At 45.6% G+C, this 24,237-nt stretch overlaps 1 protein-coding gene across 1 annotated transcript; it reads right to left on the bottom strand.

Annotated features, from left to right (window-relative positions):
* Positions 1-9,675: 9,675 nt before the first annotated feature.
* LOC136587467 (keratin, type I cytoskeletal 47 kDa-like) lies at positions 9,676-15,389 on the bottom strand. Its single transcript, XM_066586044.1, has 9 exons — positions 15,127-15,389; positions 14,227-14,355; positions 13,944-14,026; positions 13,662-13,818; positions 12,716-12,877; positions 12,470-12,595; positions 10,523-10,743; positions 10,364-10,398; positions 9,676-9,891 (listed from the first exon to the last, which is right to left on the bottom strand). The coding sequence occupies exons 1-9, from the start codon at positions 15,316-15,318 to the stop codon at positions 9,749-9,751; spliced, it is 1,248 nt and encodes a 415-aa protein (XP_066442141.1). The 5' UTR covers positions 15,319-15,389; the 3' UTR covers positions 9,676-9,748.
* Between the last annotated feature and the right edge of the window lie 8,848 nt (positions 15,390-24,237).

Below are 24,237 nucleotides of genomic sequence, written 5' to 3'. Positions count from 1 at the left end.
ATGGAGAGCCCATGCTTTCCTATGGGTTCTTCCACACGAGCGATGTTTTGTAGCCTGCGACATTGCGAGACTACAAAATCGCGGCATGCTCTATACAGCTGTGATTTGCGATGTTTTGCAGCCCATGTTTCCCTATGGACCCTTCCTATGTGTTGCATCGCATTGCACAAACACACGGTTTTCGTGCGGTCAGCTGCAACTGTTACAGTAGGAAATCCTACTGTAAAAGCCCTAAAATAAGCCCTAGCTGCATAAAAAAAAACACATATATTACCTAAGAAGCGCTGTCAGCTCCGCCGCGTCTTCTCCCCGGTTCCCGGCACTTGTCTTCAGGCATCTCTTCTGAGCCTCAGTGCTCAGCCAATCAGAGGCAGCGCTTCCTGGAGGCGGGGATTTGAAAATCACTGGCCAGGAAATTATGCCTGAAGATAACTGCCGAGGACCGGGGATTAGATGCAGTGGAGCCAGACAGCGCTTCTTAGGTGATCTATGTGTCCTTTTTGGTTTTGGGGGGGGGGGTCTTATATTTCAAGCCTCCCCCCAAAAATCATCGCACGTGGTGCTATAAAGTCACGAGACTTTGCAGCGACACAAAATCTCGTTATTACCACAAGAAAAGGCAGCAATATCGCACGGACCACCAATGTGATATCGCTGTAATTTTCTTGCGGCGATATCGTGTCGCCCGCGTGGAAGCAGCCTTAAGCAGCTCCTTTCCAGCTCCAATATCTGCAGCAGTGGTGCAGATGTAGCAGAGCTGACTTAGTGATTTCATTCTCGCTCATCTCTCTGCTATCTCTGGATCGTGACAAGGTCCAGCTGCATAGAGCACAGCTTGATAAAGAAATGTCGCAAACAGCAAACTCAGCATCGCTGCATCAAAGTGACCCGGGCATCACGTTTTTACAATCCAATCCGCGATAAACCTCTAACAGCGCCGCTAACGAGATTTCATTATCGCTGTTTGTTCTGTAATCCGTGACCGCCGGTACCTTTCCAGTCTGTTATTAGCATTTCCCTGCACTGTATTATAATGAGAATCCATACCTCTGTCCTGGAGTGATATACATACTGATTTCCTTTCTTTGCTGTAATCCTGCGCAGGCGCCGTAGCGAACGCTGCCCGGGTCTTTTCCGTCCCTGTCCGGATTTTCTTTCTTCTGCACAATTGTATTGCGGACGGGCCGCGGATCAGACAGCTTCCATTGACTTCAATGGACGCCGTCCGTGCGGGATCCGCAGCAAAATGGAGTATGCTGTGATCTGTTCTCCAGGCCGAAAGGTCCGCAAAACAAATCCATATGCTTTAATGCATTTGCAGCTGCTAGAGATGAGCGAATATACTCGTTTCGAGTAATTACTCGATCGAGCACCGCGATTTTCGAGCACTTCCGTACTCGGGTGAAAAGATTTGGGGGGCAGCGGGGGAAGGCGTGGTAGAGCGGGGGGTAGCAGCGGGGAACAGGAGGGAGCCCTCTCTCCCTCTCCCCCCCACTCCCCGCTGCAACCCTCAACTCACCCACGGCTCCCCCCCGAATCTTTTCGCCTGAGTACGGAAGTACTCGAAAATCGCGGTGCTCGGGCGAAAAAGGGGCGTGGCCGAGTAGGTTCGCTCATCTCTAGCTTCTGCCCATGTATACCTATTGGTGGCCTGATTTGTGGATCTTCAGGCGGATTACGCAAATCAGATCCGCCCGTGGACAGTTAGATGTCCTCACCGAGAATCGCTCACTCGGTGCTTCATATTCTGGTGATTCATAGCGTTTAGGCCTCTTTCACACAAGCGTTCTTTTAGCGCTACTATAGTCACAGAAAAAAATCGCGATTATCAGAGCGCTAAATCACTGTTATTCTCTGCGAGTTTACACGGCTGGCTGCGGCGTCCTGACACTGCAGCCCCGAAATCCCTCAACTGCCAGAACTATGAAGGGATTCCAACCCCCCTCCCTTCATCTCCTTGGGGATGCCCCCTCCCCCTCTCTTTGCTGGACGGCTCCCATTACCTCCCATAGGAGTCTATGGAGTCTTTGGCGTGCCTACTCTGCATCAAAATGACCTTTATGTGAAAGAGGCCTTAGACATGCCGAGTGAGCTTCTAATGACTTTTATGCCGAGGTATCGCGTACTTACGTTCGTTTGATTGAATTTTCATCGATAATCATTTCGTGTAAATGGGCCTTTAGAGGCGGATTGGATAGTAAAAACCTGATGACCGATTCCCTTTAACTAACTATATCAGTAGGGAAATGAGAGTGTTCAAGCACTGCTAGTTCAAACTGTATATATAATACCCACCAGGGGGCGCACTTGACGTTCCAGTACAAGCACTGGCTGCAGTATAATCGCTGCCGAATCGGTAGAAATATTGTATAATATACAGTCCCTCCACCTTCACCAAAGGTCTATAGATTGAAAAAAATTGCTAATTCTCCCACTACCTGCATCTAGCTGCCTTCACACGGCGAGAGCGATATCAGTCCACTTGTAAACTTCCGATGTTCACTGCGAGTGCCTTGCAATATTGTGATTTGCAAGAAAGTCGGATCGCATCGCTGTGAAAATCGCATGTATTTTCAATAGGAAAAATTAAAAATCACGTTGCAGTCGTATGAGGGTGCCCGCACACAGGCGTATGTGCTGTGTATTTGCGGCCGAAAACACTGCGCTTGCAATACGCAGCAAATAGAACCCATTGATTTCAATGGGTTCCTTCACACTTGGCTTTTTTCCGCATGCATTTCAAGCTCAGGGGAAAAAAAGTGACAGCGCGCTATACTTCCTGCATTGACCGCCCAAGAGGTGGGTTACTTACCACCCAACATCTACTGATGACCTGACAGTCATCAATAAGAAAAAATGGAGTACCCCTTTAAGGCTGCTAATACAGCGCTGTATTAAAAAAACGCATTTGAAAAATGTCGATAAAAATGCTCGTGTATTTTGCGTTTCACTGAAAATAATTCACGTTGATTATAAACACACGTTTTAAGACGCGGTTTTGCCGGATTTTTTAAAGCAGACAAAAACGCAAACATGTCATAGCAGCCTAACAACTGAGTAGAGGAAATGTCTTCTTCAGGACTGACAGGCGATGACAATAACTTCTAACAGTCTTATTGTGACACCTAGTGGCCAGAAAAACTTACTACAAGGATATTCATCCTATCAGATCAATTCTTGTGCTTGTACTGCCATCTAGTGACCATTTGTAGGAGAAACTTGGATTGGCAAGGAAGGGCTCTGGTGTGCTGACATATTGTGCATCCGTATTCATATCAGTGTATATGGCGGGGAGTATGAATATGACCCTATTAGATGTCGTCAGTAGGTTTCACCAGTAGATAAGGGAGCACTCACACAGCGTTTTGTACATACTTAGGGATTCCATCTCAGGGTTCTGACACAGATGGTGAAAAAGGCATTGTAACCAGGGCCAGCTCCAGGTTTATGTAGGCCCTTGGGCAACAGCGTCTCAGTGGGCCCCTTTGCAGTGTGTGATGACACACGTGGCAGTAAATTTGCAACAGTACATATAGTGACCATATAACGGTAGGTATGTGATTACAGTGCTGTTATATCTAGTGTTCACAGGTGACGTCCTTAGTGACTGGTGTCGTTTAGTTTCCCTTTTCTTCTGTATATGACCCAGAGTGCCATGATGACTTCTCCGAGCCATAACTTGTCTCTGCAGAATTTGACACACATATATCTTTGGCTACTCATTTTTACATCGCCCTTTCCCCTTCTGCAGTACCCAAGATAGTAATAATGCCACCTGTGGTACCCCACATAATAGTACTTCCCCTATTTTTGTGCCCACTGTAGGTCCCATACAATAAGCGCTGTTTATTATGACCCTCACACAGTAAAAGTGCCCCCACTTAGCAATAATGATTTATGTTCCCTCTCAGTAATAACACCACCTTTTGCCTCCACTGAGGATTAAAGCCCCTTTTGTCCCCATTCACTAGTAATAGCTCCTTTTAAAAATAATGCCGTCTTTTAGAAGTATTGCCCCCTTTCGCAGAAATAACGCCCATTTGGCCTTTTTTTTAGCAATAATGCCCCCTTTGAAAAATAATTCCCCCATTCAGAAAAAAATACTCCCTATGTCCCTTTGTATGCAACACTGCTGGGGACAGGAATGGGCTACAGCAATAATGTGATTCTCACATGATCGCACAATGCGGAAGTGGAAGTCAGCGGGGGACAACGGCGCCCTCTACTGATGCCAGGGACGAGTACGGATGGTTTTTATTTTTTTAATTAAACACACTTCAAATTACAATCCAGGGGGCCCGAGTGCTCTGCCTGACCCAGCATCCACGGCCCCCTGGGACCCATCTCTTGTTAGTACGTGAGCCCATCCATGGATTAGTGGGCCCTTGGACATTCCGTTGCAGATCCGGCACAAAATACCAGACAGGTAGCTGGATGGAAACCAAACGAACCCCAGTATAGCCAATGGGGTCTGTTCAGGGCTGGTCGGTTCCGTCATCAGGGCGCCCACCCACTGGCGATTTTTTTTCCTTTGCGTTTTGCGTTTTTTCTCAAGAGCAATTAGACTTGAATGTGTTCCTGTCCACTTGCGTTTTTTTTTTCAGTCCGTTGCAATTTTTAACATAGGAACTGTCAGTTGCATATGTGTCCTTATTTTTCTCTTAATGCACCCATGAAAGTCAATGGAAATTAACGGAAAAGGCGCGAAAATGCTGCGAAAAACGCCGCGAAAAACACGTGGAAAACGCGCAAAAAACGCACGGAAAACGCTGCGTTTTTCACGCACGAAAATCGCAAACGCCAGTGGGTGGGCGCCCTAAGACCGATCCATTCGGCCAGGGCATTCCCTTTTCCCGTCCCCACGAACATAGCAGGAAACCAGAACCCTGAGCACAAATGTGGAAGCAGCCGTAGATAGCGATATGTTACCGGTAACAGATAGTATATAGCACATACTTAAAAATAATACAACACTGCCTCCTAGTGGACAACAGAATACTACGCCACGAGGGTTATAAATATCTTGCCATGCGCAGCACTGCTGCATCTGTAGGAATAGCAGCGCAGACGCACTTAGGCGTCACTTTAACTCTTTCAGTATGTAATTGTGAGTGATTTCTTCATATGATGTCTTCAACAAAATTCCTCATGGCGTCGCACGGGCATAAGCACATTCACGCAGGCATTTGCACCATGTATTTGCCCAATGTGTGTTGAGTATTTGCGAGCACATGTGTGTTTTACTGTAGTTTTTGCGCACACAAATCATGCGTGTTTGTGTGTGCAAAAAAGCTTGCAACCACGCTGCCATTCACTGAAATGTGTAATTAGTCCAATATGGGCTCTTTCCCTGCGCAAGAAAATATTGCATGCTACAAATTTTTATCGAGATACAATACATGCGCAATATACGCTTAAGTGAACAAACCCATTGAAGTCACTGGGTTCTATTCACTGCATGTTATTCACACAAATTCTGTGCGCACAAACACTGCGCAAATAGATTCTTAGGCATGCGTCATACGAACATATTTGTGCAGCGCTTGAGTTTAAGTGTATTTTGGCGCAGGAGCTTCCAGTTACATTCTGACTGCGCTCTCCTGATGGCTCATAAGAACGTTAGTGATCAGTAAGCGAAGGCGGCAGCGACGGGCGCTGGAAGGCACTTCCTACAAGGAGTATATACAGGCATGTACAAGCACAGCCACTTACATCACTGATCAGGGGGGATACATTTGCACCAGTGTTATGGGGGCACTGATATTGGGTACAATTGCGCATATGTTTTTGCCTGTGGATCCCCGCTGACACAGTCCTATTCTTTTTACAATTACAAGTGATTCTGGTAAGGCTCCTTTTAGACGTCCACGTTAGCTCGTTCGCTCTCGCGCAGCCTGTTTAGACAGGCAGATTTATCGTTAACTCGTTTAGCAAATGTTAAAGACTGAACGAGCCAATGATGATTTTTATGCTGCATTAAGCAGTTTTTAGACAGAACTATTTGTAGTGACCCAGAGTAGGGTCCCTCCATCATTTGTAAGTCTGTTTGTCTTTAAGTAAGTTCATTTGTCTTTCTGTCTTGTCAATGTGTCATAATTGGTGGTTTGAGTAGAAAAGGGGAGGAGTCAATGAGAAAATGAAGTAGTGTGGTGTGTGTCGTCAGAGAAGGAGGTGCGCGCAGGAGGGACGGGCTAAACTGCATATGGAGGGGAAGCGCAGAAGTCTGTTAACACTAACAACTAAAGTGAGAGTGATATAAGAGACTGTGTAACTCCAAGCAAGTGCCCTACAGATAACAGCGACTGAGGATGCTTTGGGAGAAGAACCATCTATTGTCAAATGTGTTCTGAAAAGTAGAGTTTAGGAAACTGTTCTGAAGCCAGTAACTTCATGTTAAGAAGTACTAGTGAATTTTTACCTGTACTGGAAAATCAAAGTTGGAACATGAGTAAAAGGAAACCGCGTGTCCCTGCTTTGAAAAGCATTTTGTTTGTCTGTGAATTCATTTATTCATCACAAGTAACTGATGACTCGTCTAGGGACACTGGCGTCACGACTATAATCCAGAACTGAATTGCAGTTATCAAGTCTGCTACAATCTTATCCCCTTTGCTAGTGGCTGAGCCAGGTTATGCTTCAGCTCTTAAGGAGAGGAGACGGTAGAGCTACCGTGAACCGCTGCCATTTTATACTCCGCTGTCTCCTCGGCTGAAGGCCTGGTTCTCAGTTGCTGCAGATTAAAAATTCAAAAAAATCACTTGAACAATCGAAAGTGGACAATACTCGTCAAGTCTAAGGCTGCATTTACAAGAGCGCTTTTATGCAGCTAATTTAGCCGGTATAAAAAAATCGTGACCATGTGAATCATTGGATTCCAATGTATTAATTTACATGGGCGATTATTAGCCACATAAAAACGTTCGTCCAGGGAAGATAGGACATCAGCGGTAAAATACGCTAGGCGATGTTTTGACGTGGCCGGAAAAGATAGGTCTTGTTCTATTTCTTGGCTGCGATCAGCCGGCAACTCCCATAGGCTTCTATGGGATCTGCTGGCAAAGGGAGAGGGATGGAGTTTAGTAGCGGCTAGTGCTGCTAAACTATGTCAGCTGGCTCCATTGAACCAGTTGAAGTATTTATGCTGGCCAAAGGAATTCCAAACTGCAGCTTATATACGCGGCCCCCGACTGTGTGAACGCACGAGAAAACGCGAAATGTAGCATCTTTCTCTCGTTAATACAATATTCCGCCACAATATGAGCAGCTGAAAATCGCAACGCTTATTTGAATGAGGCCATAAAAATCAATGTTGGCTCGGTCACTTCTTGTTCTGTCTAAAAATTGGTCGGTCAGTGTTTCATATTAGCGATGCACAAGAGCAGACGAGCTAGCGGTCACGTTACCCATTCGTACGCTCATGCAAACGAGAATCGGCTTGTCTAAAAGGAGCTTTAAATGAACCGCGAGCAAGAAGCCAACGATTGTCGTTCATCGTTCAGTGAATGGCTCGCGTTTAGACTGAACAATTCACTTTCACTCGTTTGACCGATTCTTTTAATGATAATCGTTCCGTCCAAGCACCCTAAGGGCTTAAACAGATGGGCGGGATTTTGTCCTATTATACAGCTATGAAAATCACGGCCGCATAACTTGATAAACGAAACCATTGCTTTCAATGGTTTTATTTCTTCTATTGGGATTCTCACGCATTATAGCTATGAGAAAAGACAGGGCTTCCCTATTTTTCTCGCATGTAGTTAATAGGCAGGTCCTATCTTTTCACTTTTTTTTTTAAACTCGCACACAGTAGTGCAATGTTTGAACAGTAGCGGCAAGCATATTAGCGCATGCGCCCATGTGTCTTTGCCCTAAGTCTGCAGGGTTTAGGAGAAAATAACTTTATGCATCACTTCTAGAGGTGAGCGGGCATACTCGGTAAGGGCAATTACTCAATCTAGCATTATCCTTAGCGAGTACCCGCCCGCTCAGAAGAAAAGGTTCCGCTGCCGGCGGCGGGTGGGGAGCGGCGGGGGAGAGCAGGGAGGAACAGAGGGGAGATCTCTCTCTCCCTCTCTCCCCCCCGCATCCTCCTGATCACTGCCGCAACTCACCTCTCACCCGCGCCGGCAGCCAAACCTTTTCTTATGAGCGGGGAGATACTTGCTAAGGACAATGCTCGATCGAGTAATTGTCCTTAGCGAGTATGCTCGCTCATCTCTAATCACTTCCCTTCAGGTACTGTCAGCAGAATACTGGCAATGTTTATGGCCGCCATTCTCACAGGTGGAAAAGTGAGGAAAACTGCATGCTAAAGTGGAGGCCACTGAGTTTTCCTGTAACTGTTTTTTGCACCAAGTTCCTTCCCCTGCGCCAAGATCTTATTGACTAGCATGTAGTGCTCCCTCCCTCTATGGTACCAGGGGCGCCAATAAACAACTTTGTAGTTGTGACACTATTTAGATCCAGGACTAGGGAGGTCAGCTGAGTCTTTGTCCTGGATGGAGGTAAGCCCAGTCACATATCTGCTGTGTATCATACAGTTCTGTGCCCCAGCTGCTGCAGAAACTCAGTATACGCAGCAGATCTGGTAGAACGGGATCTCTAACCAGCAGGAAACCGGAGAGTGATTCCTGCTGAGCGACAAGATAATCTGCAGAGCAGAAATCATCCCCACCGGCTTCACCTTGACAAGGAGATCACAGACACGTGTCACGAAGATTTACTGTCCTGCCTCGGGCTGCATAGATTAAAGGAGGCTTTAACCTTTTATATACTCTGTACCCAGTGTAGTCCCGAACGCCATATGCTACCAGTGTTCTGGTATCTGGCACAAGCATGCACTTGTCACATTAGCGGTGCGGGAACTTAAAGGGGTTGTACCAAGATTTAAAGTTATCTCCTATCTACAGGCTGCTGGTACCCCCGCCGATCTCAAGAATGGGAATCCCATGTGCCGCTCTCCTGTCACTGCTGTGGTCACTTCTTCTGCCGCAGTGACGTCCCTCTGAATGGAGCATTGGCCAAGCATGCACATGTAGCCCACCATTGATTTCAAAGGGGTTGATGGAAAGAGCCAAGCGGTACCTGCTCAGCTATCTCGGCAGTCCCAGTGAAAGTGAATGGAGCGCTACTGCGCTTGAGTGACCCGCGCTCCAGTAACCCTGCAGTGAGGAGGACGGAAAACACAGGAACCCCATTCTCCAGATCATCGGGAGTCTCAGCGGTGCGAACCCCAACAATCAGCAACTTATCTCCCATCCTGTGGATAGGAGATGACTTGAATTCTTGGAACAACCTTTTAGGACTCCTTCACACTGCCGAGGAAATCGTGCGAGATTTGTGCATTGCGAGACACACAAATCTCACGCAAATATGAATGCCATTCTATTGAATGGGTTCATTCACATTAACAAGCTAGAGGGCTTCCCCGAGAGAGGGGGCGAGGCTAGAGGGGTTCTCATAGTGATTCCTCTCTAGCCAAGAGGGTGACGGGGCTAGAGGGATCCACCCTCTAGCCCCACCCTCACTTTCCGGGGAATCCTCTAGCCCCGCCCTGGACTAGATCAGCAGGGGACTGAAGTAGTGAGTAGTGTTTTGGTATCTTGACTCTTTCTAAGACAGCCTATGACCCAATAAAACCTTCTATAAAATAAGAACACATGGAGAAGAAACAGATGCTGATCAGAGACTTTATAGACTTTATTGATTACATCATAATTGTAGACTAAATCCCTCTTCTTTTATGCCTCTAGCCTATGATCTGAGGCACCTCTTCAAAACTTGTTGAGGACACCACCTTTCCATCTACCATTTCCTCAACAAACGTCTTCACAGTTCTGATTGTCTTGGTGGTGGAACTTTGGGCCTGTTCCTTCTTGACAATCTTGATGTCTAAATAGAAGAAAAAAAAGAGTTCAGGATAGGGTCCCCATACACATTCAACAACTGTGCGACGAATGATTATTCATCTGACAGGTTTTTCCCCCAGCTCGGCTGAACGTTCATGTGTTTAAGGAGATTAGTCGCAGCCAGATAGTTGTGATACTGACTCATCTCCCAATGTCCCGCAACTGTTATTGGTGGATTCGGACGACTAAAGTCTAATGTGTATAAGAATCTTAAAAATGGGAGCAATCCAGGATGACTTTACCAATGGCTGGCATTAAGCACCCCCTAGTGGTGGCTACAGGCAGCCAGAACTTTATCATTTAACTCTTGGACCTATAAAAATAAGAAACAGACCCTTCTATGACATCTTTATGGCATAATGGAGCATATGGTCAGGGGTTGTCCTGCTGGGATAACCCTTTTAGTGGTCTTCTGTATGATATACAGGTCATTATTGATGGTGGGGATTACTTACTTCTTAGTGTTTCCAATTGTGATGCCTCTGGGATGCTGTTGGCAAAAAAAAAATTATTGTGGGTGTGCCCATGATAAACAGATATATGGGAAAAAAAGTATTTTCAGCATTTACACAGATTCCTATATAAATATTGTCACAGTGCTTGTCCTGACTTACTTCAAGTCTTCCCCATCCAAGAGTCTTCTGTAGGTGGCTATTTCCTCCTCCAGTCTTGTCTTGATATCCAGTAGCTTTTTGTACTCCAGGGAATGGTGCTGATAGTCTGTTCTCACTTGCTGGTGTTCACGTTCAATCTGAGAGATCCCAATCTGGATTTTTGCGAGTTCGGCTGCATATGAACCCTCTGTCTCGGCTAGAGTTCCCTCCAGAGCTTGCTTCTGGAATTTAGAAGGGGAGAACCAATATTAAAACCTAAAGGTGGGACCAACGGTGTTGAGTGGAAGAGTTTAGACCTTTGGCCCTTCAGCTCTAAGAAGCCTGTGAATCCTACCTAATCATAAAGGTCCTTTTACAAGCGTTGATCTAGGCATTTAAACAAGTGCCGATCATGATAATCGGCGCTCATTTGCCAACTTTTTCATAGGCTGATTCAGATTCTATGTGGGACAAACAATCGTTAATGTGATTGTTCGTTTCGCATAGGGAATCATCAGTGTTGGCAGCATGTTCCCCATTCATAACAGAAGATGTGCCACCAACGATGACAGTAGGGCAAGCAAGCATTCATACCCAAAAACTTGGGCAGTGTAAATGGACCGTAAAGGGGTTGTACTAGGATAACAAGTTTTCCCCCATCCACAGAATAGGATGACTTGCTGATCCGTGGAGTTCTCACCGTTGAGACACACACCAATTTCGAGAATGTAGGTCCAGTGTCCCCCCTCTGCCTGTCCCTGCGGGGTCACTTCACAGTGAATTGAGCGCTAGCCGAGCATACACAGGTGCCAGTCCATTCATTTCAGGAGTCCGATGGAAATACCTGAGCCCTTAGTGCTTAGCAGTCCCATTGAAAGTGAATAGAGCAACAGTACACTTGCATGACTAGTACTCTGCTCAGTCTCCTGACTGTGGCAGTGCAATAAGCCCACACTGAGGAGGACAAGGGACACAGGACCCTGTTCTCAGGATCAGTGGGGGTCTCAGTCGTCAGTCCCCTACCAATCAGCAAGTTATCCCCTATCCCGTAGATAGGGGATAACTTGTGATCCTGGTACAACCCCTTTACGTTTGTGTGGGCTGTACATTTGTGCAAATTAGTAAGAACGGTGCCCAGATCTTTCAAGCTATGGAAATGTGCAAGTCATAAGCCAAAGGAACCAGGATACCAAGTGGCAAGTCATTGAATCCCATCAATGTGATATCTCAAAAGAGACCTTTTAGACCAATGGAACCTTATTGCTCGGGCAGATGTTCACTTCTGCCCAGTGGCATCTGTGTCATATTAGCTCAACTTAAAATTATTCTCTACATGTCTTACTGAAATATGATTTATAATCCCATGTAACTTAAGGCATGCATTTTGTACAGTGTTTCCATATTTTTGTCCACCCCCTGTATGTCTTAGGCCTCATGTCCACGGGCACGCACGGATTTCAAGTGTGAAATTCCGCAGCGGATTCCACCTGTGCCCGCAGCCATGAGGCCTGAAAATACATTTTCTTACCTGTCTGTCTGCCGTGCAGGTCTTCTCCGTTGCGGCCGGATCTTCTTTCTTCTGCATGGCAGGTGCGGCCGGCTGCACCAGTAGCGTGCCGCATGCAAGCGCCATGCTTTTTTTTTTTTTAAATCTCCTGCTTTTCCGCGGATCCGCGGTATGGACTCTGTGTCAGCTGTGTCCGTGCCGCGGATCGGACGGCTTCCATTGACTTCAATGAAAACCGCCCGTGCGGAAATCCGCAGAAAATGGAGCATGCTGCATTTTTTTTCCCACGCGTGCAATCTGCACACCAGGATAAAAATTACATCCACAGGTATTTAATTACCTGCGGATGCCCAATGACTGTCTATGGGGCGCAGGTGATCCGCAATTCAATTATGCCCGTCGACAAGTGGCCTTGGTATAGATTCCGTCTTAACAAGACACTAGAAGACCCGTAGACTCACCATGTTCAGTAGAGTTTGTAGCTCAACTTCCAAGCTCTGGAGCGTACGTTTCAGACTTGTGACCTCAGTCCTGGATGATTCAAAACTTTGTTGGCACATAGCAACTTCCTTGCTAAGGTGTTTATGCTGTTGGATAAAAATGGAGGTCAGGAATCGGTGGGACTGAGATAACCATTCACTGCCAAGAGTTCTCATTGTGTCCAATCTTGCCCATTCTTACTGGATTTTGATTGAGAATAAGCATACCTGTGCTCGGTACCAGGTCTCCACCTCTTGACGGTTCTTCTCCACCATGTCCTCATACTGCTGTCTCAATTCTGCAATGATCTTAGACAAGTCAACTGGTGGAGCAGAATCCAGTTCTACATTGACCTTGTTTCCAATCTGTCCCTTAAGAACAGACAGTTCCTACAATGAAAAAAAATGTACTTTATAAATACAACTTTATGCCCCTTTATCAGTGCTGCCCTTAAGTTGGATGTCACCTTATGTGGAATCTTTATTTGTACCACCCCCATGTTGTAAGAAAAAACATGATATATATTGCACTGAAAGCCAGTCTGCCTGTATTCTGCTTGTGCAACAAGCAGCAAGATAGCGGCATACTAGAACAGCTAAGCAAATAAATACAGTACCAGAACCAAGGTCATAACATAAATACAGCACCAGAACCAAGGTTATAACATAAATACAGCACCAGAACCAAGGTCATAACATAAATACAGCACCAGAACCAAGGTCACAACGTAAATACAGTATGAACCAACCTAAGTACATACATACAATACCAGAACTAAGCTCAAAGTATAAATTCAACACCAGAATCAAGCTCATAACATAAAGACAATAGCAAAACTAAGTTAATATGTTGCCGGGAAGCCAATGGGCTGACAGCGGCACCTCGGAACATCGGAGATGGACACAGAGGCAAGAGGAGGATGATTCATGTAGCTCCACAAGACTGGCACACGGAAGAAGATTATCTGGCTGGACAGACCTAAGTGGTACGATGGCCACCGCTTAGAAGCTGACGCCAGGCCATGTCTTTTATAGTGGCCTTGTCCAAAAGAATGCACACAAGTAACTGATAAAAGTTACACAGGAGAAACAACCATAAAAGAGCTGATTAAATGAGTAGAAGTTGCAGGAGGTCCAAGTAGACCCAACCTAAAATGACCACGGATAGTCATACCTCCTCATGGTTCTTCTTCAGGATGATCAGCTCTTCTTTCAGGCTTTCAATCTCCAGTTCCAGATCAGATCGGTTAATGGTCAGCCCGTCAAGTGCCTTACGCAGTGCAGCTACATCACATTCTACTCCAAGCCTCACAGCCAGTTCCGACTCGAATCTACAGGGCAAAAATTAAAGGAATTGTCCATCATGATCACAAAACCCTATATATTTAATAAAGCAACATGTCTACTGATCTAAAAGCTTCACAAAAAGGGAAACTCAGAGCTTTATGTCACTTACTTAATTCTGAAGTCATCAGCAGCCAGTTTTGCATTGTCAATTTGTAGCAGCACCCCGGCATTATCAGTAGTAGCTTTTAGAATCTAGAATGGAGGGAGAAAAAAATGCTAAATGAGCTTAAATGAACCTAAAAAGTAAAACAGTTAAAAAAAAAAAAAAAATGGAAACCACAAACCAATAAATAACCTATTATACTGCCACCTAGTGGCTCGGCTTGGTACAACAACATAATGATAGTGGAAATCTGTAAAGATGCATATAATCATAATAGACCTAAGAATACCTCAGCCCGTAATTTTCTAATTGTCTCATAGAATCCACTTGGGTCAAAAGGACTGATGGAGGCCTTTCTCTCATAGAACACAGAGATTTTAGCTTCCAGATCGGTGTTAGTTTGCTCCAGAGAGCGAACCTGATAAACAAAAAATAATATTAGTTTGAGAGCAACATACAGTATATACGCTCAGCTCTAGGATATCATTATATATAATACAGTCACCATATAATAGATGCCAACTCTACACAGTGATAGTAATTAAAGTGCAGTTACTCCATTGATTACAGCCAATGTCTTCTCTGATTTGAGTCGTCTTTTCTATCTTCCAGTCGCAACTCGTCTCTGTACACTCTCCCCATCCTGCTGCTACCCTCAAAAACCCTCTCTGTGCCCCCCATCGTAATAGTGCCTCCTTCTGTGCCCCACAAAGTAATAATGCCCTCTCAAATTTTCAAAGTGCCTACCATAAAAAATGATGTATCCTTTATGCCCCAAGTAGTAATAATTTCCTTTTGTGCCTCTTCAGAAGGTAATAGTGTTCACTTCATGCCCCTGAAAAGTAATACCCCGTCCGTGCCCCAAAATAGTGCATTGACCAAGTCATAAAACACACTCCGTGTCCCTTAAAGGGGCTGGGCTGATTTGCACGCAAAAAAGCATGCTCATCTAATGTCATAGTCTGTGAATAGGGGATTAGATGCGACTGCTAGACCCCCTATCATTTCTCCCGACAATCCCAGAATATCAGTTTCAGTAAAGGGTCATCATACAGGGCTTAGGGCCGTGTAGGGTAAGGAAGTGGGCATAATTGACAATTCTAGTATTCATACACTATGCCATGGGCAGCGCCAACCATATGTGCAACTCTACAACAAGTTGCATATTCTACAGAAAGTTGGTACTTACCCTTTCCAGGTAGGCAGCCAGACGGTCGTTCAAATTGTTCATGGTCTCCTTGTTATTGTTACCAAAGGAAGCTGCATCTAGACCCCCATTAAATACTGGGACCATCATACTGGTCACAGAGGACATTCTAATGCTGCCAGCACCACCTGCCACACTGCGTGCCCTCTGTGTGCTGCGGGTGGAGAAACTCATTTTATTGCCTGTAAAAGAGATGGCACGAGTAGAGACTGCAGGTAGGTGAGATGAATGAATAGCCCCTCTGCCCGGTCTTTTATACCCGGGGAGGGGGAGGGAGATCTACCCAAACGACCTGCATGACAACATGTACACAAAAGCGCATTCCTGTAAGTATGCAGGCGTGACGTGAGCTCAGGATTTCCAGAAATTCTTGTAGCACTGGATTTTTCCCCACTGGAATGCTTTTTGAAAATAGTGCCTCAAGATGTTCTGCAGCAGCTGGCGAGGCTTCATTTGGTCTATTAAATAGTTTTATAATAGTGTTTGACTATTATAATGTTTCTACTGTATCTACATTGTTTTCAATGGTAGATCTGGCATCGCGTGCACCTATCCCATGGTGCGATGCTGCCACCGCCCCATAGAAGACAATGGCGCTGCGATGTGAGAGCACGCAGAAAGATAGAACATGCAGCGATTCGTTTCCCACATCGCATCGCATTGCGGTGCCTTGCAGGAAAACGTCGCTCATGTGTATGACCCCATTTAAAAGAATGGGGTTCACATTTTTGCTTCTCGCAACGCACAGATCTCATACGATTTTATCGGTCGCATGAGGCCGGCTTTCGGGCTCGTTCATATCAGCATTTTGCATTCTGTTCTTAATGGATCCGTTTAAAAAAAATAAAACGGAAAACAAAACAAATTTAAAACCCAAACTGCGATTTCACACACTATTTTCAATGGGGCCGGCGGCAGCAGCACTAGCCCCATTAAAAACATAGGGAATACATCACGGACGTCAACCACAGCTGTCACAGCTGTGGTAGAAGTCTGTGATGATATCCCATTGCATTCAATGGGGTCGGCACTGCTGCGGCCCCATTGAAAGCAGTAGGTTGCAGGCAACCACTGCAGCAATAATTTTGGGGGAAGGGCTTGAAATTTAAGCCCTTCCCTGAAAATCATCCCTAGCTGTACAAAAAAGTGGGAAAAAAAAGAAATATTATACTCCCCTAGAAGAGCCTGTACTCAACTAGCAGTGCCAGTCCCATTGAAATCTCCACGACAAAGATTTTCGGGAAGGAGGGGGCTTGAAGTATAAGCCCTACCCCAAAAATAATCATTACCTGTAGGAAAAAAAGAAGAATACGTAACCTTAGTAGCGCTGTCATCTCTGGCGCATCTTCTTGCAGGTCCGCGGCACTCTTCTCATGTTTCTCTTCTGTCCGGGGATTAAAAATGAAAGGCAGCGCTTTCAGGAGGCGGGGATTTGCAATCCCCCCCGAAAGTGCTTGTCGCGGAGAGTCCCCTGCCACTGCTGTCACAGCAGTAGTAGAGGATCGCAATCGTGTCCCATTGACTTCAATGGGGCTGCCGCCGGCCCCTTTGGAAGCAATGGACGAGATTGCCAAAAGAGTGGACATGCCACGATTATGTTTTAATGTTGCATCGCAAGCGTTAAAACATCGCAAAGTGCAAGGAGGCCATTGGCTTCATATTTTTGCGATTTCTCGCAGGCCTGGGAAATCGTGCGATTTCCTCGCCGGTGTGAAGGCACCTAAACAGCAAGCATCGGTTGCCATGGAAACCCATTTGCTCTTCTTGATTACATCGCGGAGGCCTGATGACGTGCATTACACGAAAATCGCTAGTTTGTGCTTGGCGACGCGATAAAAAGAAGGCTCCATAGGGAAGCATGGGAGTCAAAAAAAAAGAACACAAAACACAGAAAGATAGAACATGCCACAATTTATTTTTTTCTCGCAACATCACATGAGTGAAAACATCGCAAATGTGAAGGAAACCATTAGAAACCACAGGCTTCACATACATGCGTTTCGTAGCGCTGTCACATCGCTGGAAAATTGTGTGATTTTGTAGCCCGTGTGAAAGCAGCCTAAGGGACTCACCCCTGAAGATGTGGCAATGCCTAGACTGTTCTTGGGTAGTGGACTTCACAATGGCCACTCCAAACCAAACTGAGCAGGCTCACTGGGAACTTTCTGGTGGCTGGAGCCCTGGCTAAATAAAAACTCAGGACAGTGCAGGGACTGTGACAGAGAGCTGAGAAGGTGCTAGAGCTGCTGAGAGAAGACAGTAACAGCGCCAGCATTGTGTCCCAAGACCAGTAGGACACCTGGACAGTGACAAGGATTTACAGAAACTGTGGTTGAAGAGTTCTCCTGACCCTGGACTTGCCTGGGTTACTCAAAGTGAGTACTGAGTAGTCCCACACGAGGTACTGTAAGTTAGGCTAGCCTTAATTTTACAATAGGTGTGCATACCAAGGAAATCCAGTGTTTTTGCAGGCCTGCTATAGAGATAGGACTCATACTGCAGACGCTAACATTGTGCAGGTTTCTTGTGCTTGAACCAGGGTTATGGACTGTGTTATATAAAAGGGCTTTACCCCTATGTAATGCACCTAATCTAATTCTCTAACTTCCCGGTGTTATACAAACTTGAAATTTGGCATGACCATTTTTAGGTACTAATTAGGAAGAGTAAAGGGGTCACAACTCGATTATATAATGCTAATTGCAAAAGTAAGTGCACCACTATGTAATATACCTAATCTAATTTTCTCACTTCTGGGTGTCGTACAAACATAAAATTTGGCAGGAGCATTCTTTAGGTCCTAAATAGGAAAAGTAAAGGGGTCGTAACTTGAATATTCTATTCTAAGTGCAAAAGTAAGTAACCCCCTATGTTATGCAATTTCCCGGTATCGTACGAGCGTGACATTTGGCACAAGCATTCTTTAGGTTCTGAATAGGAAAAGTAATGGAATTGCAACTTAATTATTCAATTCCAAGTGCATAAATAAGTGACCCCCTATGTAATGTTACTATTATCACACATCTGAACCTCACAAACATGAAATCTGCTACGTCCATTCTTTACATCCTAAATAGGAAAAGTAAAGGGGTCACAACTTCAGTAATCTATTCTAAGCGTGAAAAATCTGTAATCTGTGATACATGACATAGTTCTTTTCTCAGAAACCATAAAGCCTAGAGAAATGATTTGTATAATGACGAGAATCTACCTCACCTCTGTGTGTATATATTAAGGAGAATCTAACTGACCTCTATGTGTATATACTAAAAAGAATCTTAAAGGGGTTGTCCCGCGCCGAAACGTTTTTTTTTTTTTTCAACCCCCCGTTCGGCGCGAGACAACCCCGATGCAGGGGTTAAAAAAGAACACCGCACAGCGCTTACCTGAATCCCCGCGCTCCGGTGACTTCTTACTTACCGGTTGAAGATGGCCGCCGGGATCTTCTACCTCCGTGGACCGCAGCTCTTCTGTGCGGTCCATTGCCGATTCCAGCCTCCTGATTGGCTGGAATCGGCACGTGACGGGGCGGAGCTACACGGAGCTACACGGAGCCCCATTGAGAAGAGAAGAAGACCCGGACTGCGCAAGCGCGTCTAATTTGGCCATTAGACGGCGAAAATTAGACGGCAACCATGGAGACGAGGACGCCAGCAACGGAACAGGTAAGTGAATAACTTTTGATAACTTCTGTATGGCTCATAATTAATGCACAATGTACATTACAAAGTGCATTAATATGGCCATACAGAAGTGTATAGACCCACTTGCTTTCGCGGGACAACCCCTTTAAGTCACCTCTGTGCATTTACTGAGCAGAAGAAAGCGCACATGAACTGCATGGATGGAGCATGCCTTTAAGGCTAAGGAGGAGCTAAAATCTCCAGTTTGGGGGTAAATTTGAATAGAAAGTGGCTTTTACCTTTAAGTGTAAAAAGTGAGAAGAGTGAGAGGGGTGGCACATTCTGCAGAGGGACATCGGTGCATGCAGTCTGAGGAGAATCTAACGTTCCTCTATGTGTATACATATTTTATTCCTTAGTTCTTCTGAAGTAACCACGACTTCATAAAATTTTCTGTGCAAACAACACGTAAACACCTGTATCAAAGAAACTCGGGCAAAGCTAGGTATATCAGCTAGTATACACATATATGTTCAATGACATCTGTGGAATCTGTGGATTGAAAATAGAACGTTCAGTCATTTTAAAAAAATTCAGTAATTTGTGACAAAAAATTGTTTTGCCACTAACCAGGTCGGATTTCTGTACATGGTCTATGACAATACCAGCTCTGAATACCACTTGGACTAGCAGGATCATACCTGCCAGTAGTAGGAATTTCAGTACAAGCATGTAGAATGGCAAAAATCTGACACATTATTAAGAGGTAGAGGTGACCTCTGTCAGGAGCAGCGAGGAGCCATCACATGATACTGATCAGGGTGGTGTCGTTTCATGGCTCTTCCATCACAAGTAATAATTACTATTGTTGACTTTCTACAAATCATATGTCTATCAGTACAGGTACTATACATTGGACCAAGCTAGTGCTACTACACCAGGGTCCTATACATCAGTCACTTGTCCCCTATAGACCAAGCTAGTGCTACTACACCAGGGTCCTATACATCAGTCACTTGTCCCCTATAGACCAAGCTAGAGCTACTACACCATGGTCCTATACATCAGTCACTTGTCCCCTATAGACCAAGCTAGTGCTACTACACCAGGGTCCTATACATCAGTCACTTGTCCCCTATAGACCAAGCTAGTGCTACTACACCAGGGTCCTATAGATCAGTCACCTGTCCCCTATAGACCAAGCTAGTGCTACTACACCAGGGTCCTATACATCAGTCACTTGTCCCCTATAGACCAAGCTAGTGCTACTACACCAGGGTCCTATAAATCAGTCACTTGTCCCCTATAGGATGAGGCTCCACAATGACTTTTGCTCACATGACTGTAGTAATAACATCAAAGATTAGCACAACCATCATGACATCTTGATGTTTTCCTATGGAAGAAAAAGTTGCACAAATCATCTATATTGAAGACGTGGTCATTGTAACTCATGATTTTACCTCTGTTGTCCACTGACCAAAAGGCTTAGTGACCAAAACTGAAACTGTGATCAAGTCACACAACTCCAGTCCCCTCAACAAGTCCTGTTTTCAGGATTTCCATAGTATTAGGCCCCCTGCACATGGGTGGAAATTCTGCGGCAGAATTTCCGCCCCTGGACGCCTGCATAGGATTGCATTACAATACGCAATCCTATGCAGACGGCTGCGATTTGCCCGCGTGAAAATACACATGGAAAACAAATCACAGCATGCTCTATTTCTGTGCGGGTCTCGCAGAGGCCCGCACAGTAATGTCCCTCCCGGCGCCCCGGCTCCGCTTTGTGCATGCGCCGCCTCATGGGCAGCCGGCACATCAAAGAGCCGGAGCCGCGAGAGAGGTAAGCACCTCACTAGTCCCTGCAGGGGCTCGGGCCAGGATCCGACCCGGCCATCTGCAGGCGGCCTAACACTAGTGATATAATTATTGTAGCGGGATCCGACCCGGCCGTCTGCAGGCGGCCTAACACTAGTGATATAATTATTGTAGCGGGATCCGACCCGGCCGTCTGCAGGCGGCCTAACACTAGTGATATAATTAATGTAGCGGGATCCGACCCGGCCGTCTGCAGGCGGCCTAACACTAGTGATATAATTATTGTAGCGGGATCCGACCCGGCCGTCTGCAGGCGGCCTAACACTAGTGATATAATTATTGTAGCGGGATCCGACCCGGCCGTCTGCAGGCGGCCTAACACTAGTGATATAATTATTGTAGCGGGATCCGACCCGTCCGTCTGCAGGCGGCCTAACACTAGTGATATAATTATTGTAGCGGGATCCGACCCGGCCGTCTGCAGGCGGCCTAACACTAGTGATATAATTATTGTAGCGGGATCCGACCCGGCCGTCTGCAGGCGGCCTAACACTAGTGATATAATTATTGTAGCGGGATCCGACCCGGCCGTCTGCAGGCGGCCTAACACTAGTGATATAATTATTGTAGCGGGATCCGACCCGGCCGTCTGCAGGCGGCCTAACACTAGTGATATAATTATTGCAGCGGGATCCGACCCGGCCGTCTGCAGGCGGCCTAACACTAGTGATATAATTATTGTAGCTGGATCCGACCCGGCCGTCTGCAGGCGGCCTAACACTAGTGATATAATTATTGTAGCGGGATCCGACCCGGCCGTCTGCAGGCGGCCTAACACTAGTGATATAATTATTCTGGCGGGATCCGACCCGGCCGTCTGCAGGCGGCCTAACACTAGTGATATAATTATTGTAGCTGGATCCGACCCGGCCGTCTGCAGGCGGCCTAACACTAGTGATATAATTATTGTAGCGGGATCCGACCCGGCCGTCTGCAGGCGGCCTAACACTAGTGATATAATTATCGTCAATGCTTTAGAAATGACCACAGGTCTTGTCTCTATAGAAGGTCCTCAAATCTGACTTGTTGGAGGACTTCAGGACTGCAGTTGGGAAACACTGTTCACTTGTATTTTTGAATGTTGGCTTTCTTTAGGATATATCATAGGAATTTTGGGTGTTGTTGACCCTACAGACTAGGAATGAAACAGGTTTGTCCAAGCAACACAATTGGTAAACAGCCTAGAGGCAGCCCCCACGATGAAGGGTCTTGGTCAATCTTGGTGGAGAGTTTTGATAACAGGAACTGGAGGAACCTGAATGACTCCCATCTATCCTGTTTCAGAAGTATCTGATGAACATACAGGTACAAATTAAGGACTTGTTCACATCAACAGTATGATATCTGTTTTCCTGCTCCCTTATAGGACCAGGAAAACGGAATCCACTGGCTGAATGGATCTAAAAACTATAAACAGTTCAAATTTTCTCCTATAGTTTTGTTTTTTTTAACAGAACAAGTAGTGAAGTCTGCAGCACAGAAGCAAATAGAAAGCTATCCATTTTTTAAAACTCAGTGAAATCCATGGGGTGAGGGGGGCAGGGGGGGGGGAGCAGAGCTGTTTAATTTCCCCTCTCTGCTGCAAAAACAGAAGTAACAAAAAGCTTCAATGTGGGCTAAATGCTAGTGTGAATGAGCTTTTAGTTGCAGGCAGGTCTGTGCGAGTCTCTCCTCACCTTCCCCTCTGCTCTCTATACAGTTCAATAAGCAGAATGATTCAACACTCTCCCCCACATCCTCCCATGTAAGACAGCCCTTCCTCCGGTCTCCAGTAACACACTTGACAGCAAGAGGTGGACAGCAAGTTAGGAGGAAGGGAGACCCCTAATGACCTGTAATGAGGATTTCTTTCAGCAGTGGAATGTCATTTTAAGTAAATTAATAGCTGTTTTGGTGGTTACCACACTGACATATAAGTTGTGTGAAAAGTTAGTGACTATGTAAAAAAGTTAGGTGCTCCCTCCATTGTATATGTTGAATGCTGAAAACTGACAGGATTTGAACCAGGTCTGCAGATCTGCAGTCAAATGCTCTGCCCCTGAGCTATACCCCCTGATGGGAATCACAGTTGTGAGTGGTGATACAGGACAATCTGGTATGGGTTGTAATCCTGTATAGCATGGCACACTTATCTATGGCTGACATCTTTGGTATCGGTTCACATGTGCAGACTATTTTGTCTGCAGTCACCCCTCCCCCAATTTGATTTGGGGAGTGTGGCTGTATTTTAGTCTGTACTGAACAATTGCTCCCTCATATCGCAGTCTGGCTCTCTGCATGCTATCAGGGGACATGGTGATTGAGCCTGCCCTGCAGTATCAGGTGGGGCATACTTGGCTTCTTTTTCTGTGAGTTGTACCCCCTGATGGAGGATGAGTTTACTCCAAACAAAACTTTGAGGAAACTTTTTTTTCTAACTTTTTGGAAACTGGGCAAAGCCCTTTCAAAGGCTGGACTGGCTGTTGAAACCCGGACTTGAGAAAAGTCTTATTAACTATATATTAACTTTTTTTAGCCTTGCTAGAGGATTTGCACATACTTGTACAATATTGTACCTTTTAAGGGGAGGAGAGAGGCAGAAAGCCAGTGAGGGGGAGGGAGGGGGTAAGACAGCTCAGATGGTAGCGTATATCAGCCGGCCGTGAAAACTGCGACCGATATACGCTCCTGTGAATAAGCCCTTAGACTGCATATACAAGAGCGATCTTTTTTTCAGCACTGAATTCATGAATGGGTGAGTGCTGCCTCTGATTGGCGGAGCGCAGGGACCAATCAGAGGCAGCTCTCAGCTGTCATTCAATAGCTGAGAGCTGCCTCTGATTGGTCACAGTGCTCAGCCAATGAGAGGCAGCCCATTTAGCAGGAAGAGATTTAAAATCCTTGCCTGCTGAATACTCACAACAGTGCAAGAGAAGAGTAGGCTGAGCCCCAGGCCGGGAACTGAACAAAGGTGAGTATAATTTTTTTATTTTTATCACCATTTTCTCTTGTTTTTCAGGGAAGGGCTTATATTTAAATCCCTTCCCTGAAAAACAATTCAGGGGTGGCGGCAGCCCATTGCCTTCAATGGAGCCGCCGGCAGCAGCCGCAGCTCCATTGAAGGCAATGCACGGACCTGCATTCACGCGTGTTTTTGCACATAATTGGGTGCACACTTATATACGCACCTATGTACACACAAAAACATGCTCATGTAAAGCCACAGAAAGAGTATGTTCACACATAGGTGATATGCTGCGGATTTTGGTGCAGGTCTGCAGCAGATTTCACCCTAAGGCCTCCTTCACACGACCATATGCGTTTTTACGTTCGTCTGTAATTTAAGCCACGTATTTTCATTCCATTCACACGGGGGCGCTGCTGCGTATCGGCAGAAAAATATGCAGCAGTGCTGAAAACCAGCAATCGCTGTAAAATGCTCGGAATGACCTGTGCAACATATTTTTTTTTTTATTTTTGTAACAGAAAATAATTGATATGTTTCCGTAAAATTAAAGCCTGCTGGTGACCCTGGTAAAACTGAATAATAGCAGTGCGTCTCATTTTCAAGTTATTTAACCCCTTAGTTACCAGGCTTTTTTTTTTCATATTA

This window comes from Eleutherodactylus coqui, chromosome 13 (assembly GCF_035609145.1).
Source record: "Eleutherodactylus coqui strain aEleCoq1 chromosome 13, aEleCoq1.hap1, whole genome shotgun sequence".
Taxonomy (NCBI): domain Eukaryota; kingdom Metazoa; phylum Chordata; class Amphibia; order Anura; family Eleutherodactylidae; genus Eleutherodactylus; species Eleutherodactylus coqui.
This window is presented reverse-complemented; position numbering and strand designations above follow the sequence as displayed.

Coding starts and splice junctions, on each gene's coding strand:
- LOC136587467 (XM_066586044.1), bottom strand. CDS start 15,318: ATGAGTTTCTCCACCCGCAGCACACAGAGGGCACGCAGTGTGGCAGGT. Junction 12,596..12,715: donor AGACCTGGTACCGAGCACAG/GTATGCTTATTC, acceptor TTTATCCAACAG/CATAAACACCTTAGCAAGGA. Junction 10,744..12,469: donor TACAAACTCTACTGAACATG/GTGAGTCTACGG, acceptor TCTAAATTCCAG/AAGCAAGCTCTGGAGGGAAC.